General features: G+C 50.6%; 1 protein-coding gene across 1 annotated transcript in view; it reads left to right on the forward strand.

Moving 5' to 3' along the window:
- LOC106812446 (glycerophosphodiester phosphodiesterase 1-like) overlaps positions 1-4,636 on the forward strand; it is a gene marked incomplete in the record, with an annotated part of 25,292 nt that overhangs the window by 14,276 nt on the left and 6,380 nt on the right. Inside the window, 2 exon segments of the mRNA XM_014816331.1 lie at positions 3,811-3,903; positions 4,180-4,233. Of these exon segments, the coding sequence (XP_014671817.1) occupies positions 3,811-3,903; positions 4,180-4,233 (147 nt within the window).

Here is a 4,636-nt window from a genome sequence, read left to right on the forward strand (position 1 = left end):
CAGTGGGGAGGCATTGGGCGAAGCCACTGTTAGTGTGGGGAGGGCATGGGTGAAGCCATTGTTAGTGTGGGGAGGGCATGGGCGAAGCCATTGTTAGTGTGGGAAGGTCATGGGCGAAGCCATTGTCAGTGTGGGGAGGGCAATGGGTGAAGCCATTTGTTAGTGTGGGGGAGGACATGGGCGAAGCCATTGTTAGTGTGGGGAGGGAATGGCGAAGCCATTGTATGTGGGGAGGGCAGGGCAAGCCATGTCCAGTGTGGCAATGTCCAGCTGGAATTTGCTGCCGTCAGCAGCGGCAGCAGTGATGCTGCTCGTCTATTTACCGCAAAATTCCGATAATTTTCCCTCAAATGTTTCAATGGAGTTTGGCTGTTTATCGAGTTTGTGCGTGAGCGAGCGCGACCGGATATGGTGTACGGGCAACTCGTGAGGTGCTAATAAATACAGAAAGAGGAAGGAATAAACACGGGCAAAATATAGAAGGGGAGATGGAGAGTGTGAAGGGGAACGCAACAGCAAAGATAGTGATGAGTGAGTGAGTGAGTGAGTGAGTGAGTGAGTGAGTGAGTGAGAGTGTGTGTTGAGCCACCCGCTCTCGTGCAAATATTTTGCCGCAGCGTTACGTCCTGTGCCTCCACCACGCTCACCCTACTGTTTGTAGTCGCGTGAGGTTTGCTAGAGAAGGATGGTTCTGCTGCGTTTGGAAGCAAACAGCCAGCCAGTCAGTGGCAGTAAGTCCTCGTCGTCTGTGGTCCCGTAAAAATTTACGATCGCGCACACGGCGCACGTAGGCAGACACAACTGCAGGCTTATCGGCAGTCGGTATTCGGTATACAACATATTATAAAGACACCCCACCGATTTGTCTCCTTATCCCCCTCCCTCTTTCTCTCTCTCGCTCTCTCTCTCTCTCTCTCTCTCTTCTCTCTCTCTCTCTCTCTCTCTCCTCTCTCTCTCTCTCTCTCTCTCTCTCTCTCTCTCTCTCTCTCTCTCTCTCTCTATCTATCTCTCTCTCTCTCACTCTCTCTTTCTTTCTTCCTATCTCTTGCTCTCTCTCTCCCTCTCTTTCCCTCTCTCTCCCTCTCTTTCTCTCTCTCTCTCTTGCTCTCTCTCTCTCTCTCTCTGTCTCTCTCCTCTGCTCTCTCTCTCTCTCTCTCTCTCTCTATCTCTCTCTCTCTCTCTCTCCCTCTCTCTCTTCCTATCTCTTGCTCTCTCCCTCTCCCTATCTCTGTCTCTCTCTCTCTCCCTCTCTATGTGTATGTGTGCGTGCGTGCGTGTGTGTATATATCGCCCTCTCTGTCCCCTCGCTTTCGTGTCCTCTCCGTGTTCTCAGCCCGTGTTTCATCATTATCTTGAGCACCCAGTGAGGACATTTCGTTTCTGTCAGCTGCCTGTGATTATACCTGTATATATAATACGTATTTTGATAGTGAGCTGCACAGTGAACTTGTTATCAGTTGCCGTGTTGAGGGAAATGTCCATTTTCTATGTCCGTTCTATTTCTTATTCCCCGTCCGCATAATTCCCCACCGCTACCCCCGTGGGCCATCTTCCCTCACCCTACCCCCATCCGCATCTTCCCCACCCTACCCCCATCTGCACCTTCCCCTTTCTACCTCCCTACACATGACACCCAGCCGCAGTCCTCCCCTACCCGCACCCTTCCCCTATCACACCGGCTTTGCTGCGCGGAGTCAGTTGGTTAGCGGCGGCGGCGGACGGCGGCGCATCGTCGCGCAGCCACCGCGTGTCAGCGGCGCGCAAACAGGTAGTGAATACAGATCTGCGCAGCGCGCCCGCAGATTTCAACGACAGAATCGCTGAGCAAATAGCGGTCGGCCGACCCGTCGGCCGCGACATACGGGGCCACGAACAATCGTAATCCGCGCGCGAGGCGCCAACACGAGAAATTCCGCCGCCGTCGGAAATTTAATTTGTCACTATTCAATTGCGCGGGGGGGCAGTGAGGTGGGTGTGGTGGTGGGGGGGGCAAGTTGCCAACCGTCGCAGATGTATGAAAAAGGAGTGTGCGCGCACGCTGTGTCGCGCGCGCGTGCTGTTACGCGGTAAAGACGCGGGGAGGGGGATTACGCGCGGCGACTGGCGCCACGATGGCATTGTCGCACAGCGTCGCCTGCCTCGCTCGCTCATGGCGTCGCCGCCGCCGCCACGGCCGCCATTCACCTCGCTTACCGATCTGTCGGCCGGGCACGGCGGGAGAAAGTAAACACACTGCTGTTTGCACTCCACCGTCGTCCATTGTGGCTTTCATTCGTGGTTTTCAATAAATTCCAGCAGCCGCCGCGGGCCGGTCTCCCCCCCCCCCCGCCTCTCCTCGCCAGCGCACGCGTACACTCCGTAGCCATGACTGGGCGAGTCAGAATCTACTCGGTCACACACCAGCCGTTTGAGGGCATTGGGAAAGGGAGTCACTCGGCTGCCAACGGCGCAGTGCGATGGAGGAAAGATACTCAGTAATGAGGGGGGGTGGAGAGAATATCCAATGTAGTATGGTGGAGGAAAGGAGAGAATTCATAGGATGGTGGAGAGTCTCATAGTAGTATGGTGGGAGGAAGGAAGTAACAGATTATGAACGAGATACTGTAGTATGCCAGAGTAGAGTAGGGGAGGAAGGAGATACTCAGTAGTATGGTGGGAGAAGAGAGATCATAATAAGGGGGAAATAATCTCAAGTAGGTATGGTGGATCGAGGTAAGGATGGATACTCAGTAGTATGGTGCGGAGTAGGCAGAACGATCTCAGCTGTATGGTGGCGTAGAGTAGGAGAGATACTCAGTATATGTGAGGAAGATACCAGTCGGTTGAGGGAGGAAGGAGAGAATACTCAGTAGTATGGTGGGAGGGCAGTGCGATGGAGGAAAGATACTCAGTAGTATGGTGGGAGGGTGGAGAGATACTCAGTAGTATGGTGGGAGGAAGGAGAGATACTCAGTAGTATGGTGGGAGGGTGGAGAGATACTCAGTAGTATGGTGGGAGGAAGGAGAGATACTCAGTAGTATGGTGGGAGGATGGAGAGACACTCAGTAGTATGGTGGGGGAAGGAGAGATACTCAGTAGTGCGCTGAGAGGAAGGGGAGGCACTCAGTAGTAAGCAGAGAGGGAGGGGAGGCACTCAGTAGTACGCTGAGAGGGAGGGAAGTGCCAAAGGGAAGGGAAGACACGTGTACACCTCGGTCCATTGTGGAAAAAAAGCAAGCGACTACCTCCCTAGTACTCTGGTTGCGTGTTTGTGTCGATGCGGGGGGGGGGGGGTCATGCGTAAGCTGCGAGAAGGAAACGCTGTGAAGTTTGCCGAGGGTTGAGGGTGCATAGGCGAGAGAATGTGTAGCGTGCGTATGCAGAGACACGTAGCCTTCCTTAAGTTATAACTTACACACACGTATGCGTTCACCCCCCTCCCTCATATGTTCTGCCATACGTCAATACATTCCCATGCGTTTGAATGTGGGAACGAATTATGTGCTGGGAATTCTATTTGATTAAAGTCTCCGTGCTTGAACAGTGTAGGATTAAGTTGATGATAATACTTGTATATGTGTGCCGTATTCAATGACGTTGATGTATGCGGTCTGTGTTGGTACTAATCCTAAAAGTAACGCTACATTCTTAAACCTAATCATGAACTTTATCACTAACCTTAGCGTTTACTTATTCAACGTGTCACTAGAAATATTAAATTTTACGCAGTGTTTCTTATTGCTGCTATTGCATGTTCAGGCATGCGGCAGCCTGGGTCTTGATCATTCTTAGACTAAGATGTCACCGGATATATTTTGTCGTACCCACAGGTGTTTCCAGTCATTCAGAAGGCATTCAGGGATTACCCAAAGCTGTACGATCAGGCAATGGTCTGCTCCTTCTATCCTAACGTCGTTTACAAGGTATATGTATACGTGTGTGTGTGTGTGTGTGTGTGTGTGTGTGTGTGTGTGTGTGCGTGCGTGCGTGCGTGCGTGCGTGCGTGCGTGCGTGCGTGCGTGCGCGTGTGTGGGTGTAGTAGTAGTGTTTTTACTTTTGGGTCGTCAGTGAGGTCTGTGTAAAAGGTTCACTAACAGTAACATCACTAATAAAACTGAAATATAGTGATGGTCAGTCAGTTAGCTTTCCCTGTTTGTTTCGTATAGCTGAGATGTAGTGTACTCACCACATTTTTTCAGGTAAGGAAGGCTGACCCTAGGATTATGACAGGTCTTACGTGGAGGCCACATTTTGTAAGTACCAAACTATCAAACAGTGAGTTGTGTTAAGGTGTTCGCATTTTCGAATTCTTTGTATGTTGCTGATAAGTCTTAACTGTTATATAATGGTCCAATTATTATAAGGATGATAACGATGATGATTGTTATTATTGTATTATTATTATTAGTAGTAGTAGTTGTAGTAGTAGTAGTAGTAGTTGTAGTAGCAGTAGCAGTAGCAGTAGCAGTAGCAGTAGCAGTAGCAGTAGCAGTAGCAGTAGCAGCAGGAGCAGCAGGAGCAGCAGCAGCAGCAGCAGCAGCAGTTAGCAGCAGCAGCAGCAGCAGCAGCAGCAGCAGCAGCAGTATTAGTAGTAGTAGTAGTAGTATCATTATCATTATCATTATCATTATCATTATCATTATCATTATCATTATC

Source organism: Priapulus caudatus, unplaced genomic scaffold (genome assembly GCF_000485595.1).
Source record: "Priapulus caudatus unplaced genomic scaffold, Priapulus_caudatus-5.0.1 Scaffold649, whole genome shotgun sequence".
In the NCBI taxonomy this organism is placed as follows: Eukaryota; Metazoa; Priapulida; class Priapulimorpha; order Priapulimorphida; family Priapulidae; genus Priapulus; species Priapulus caudatus.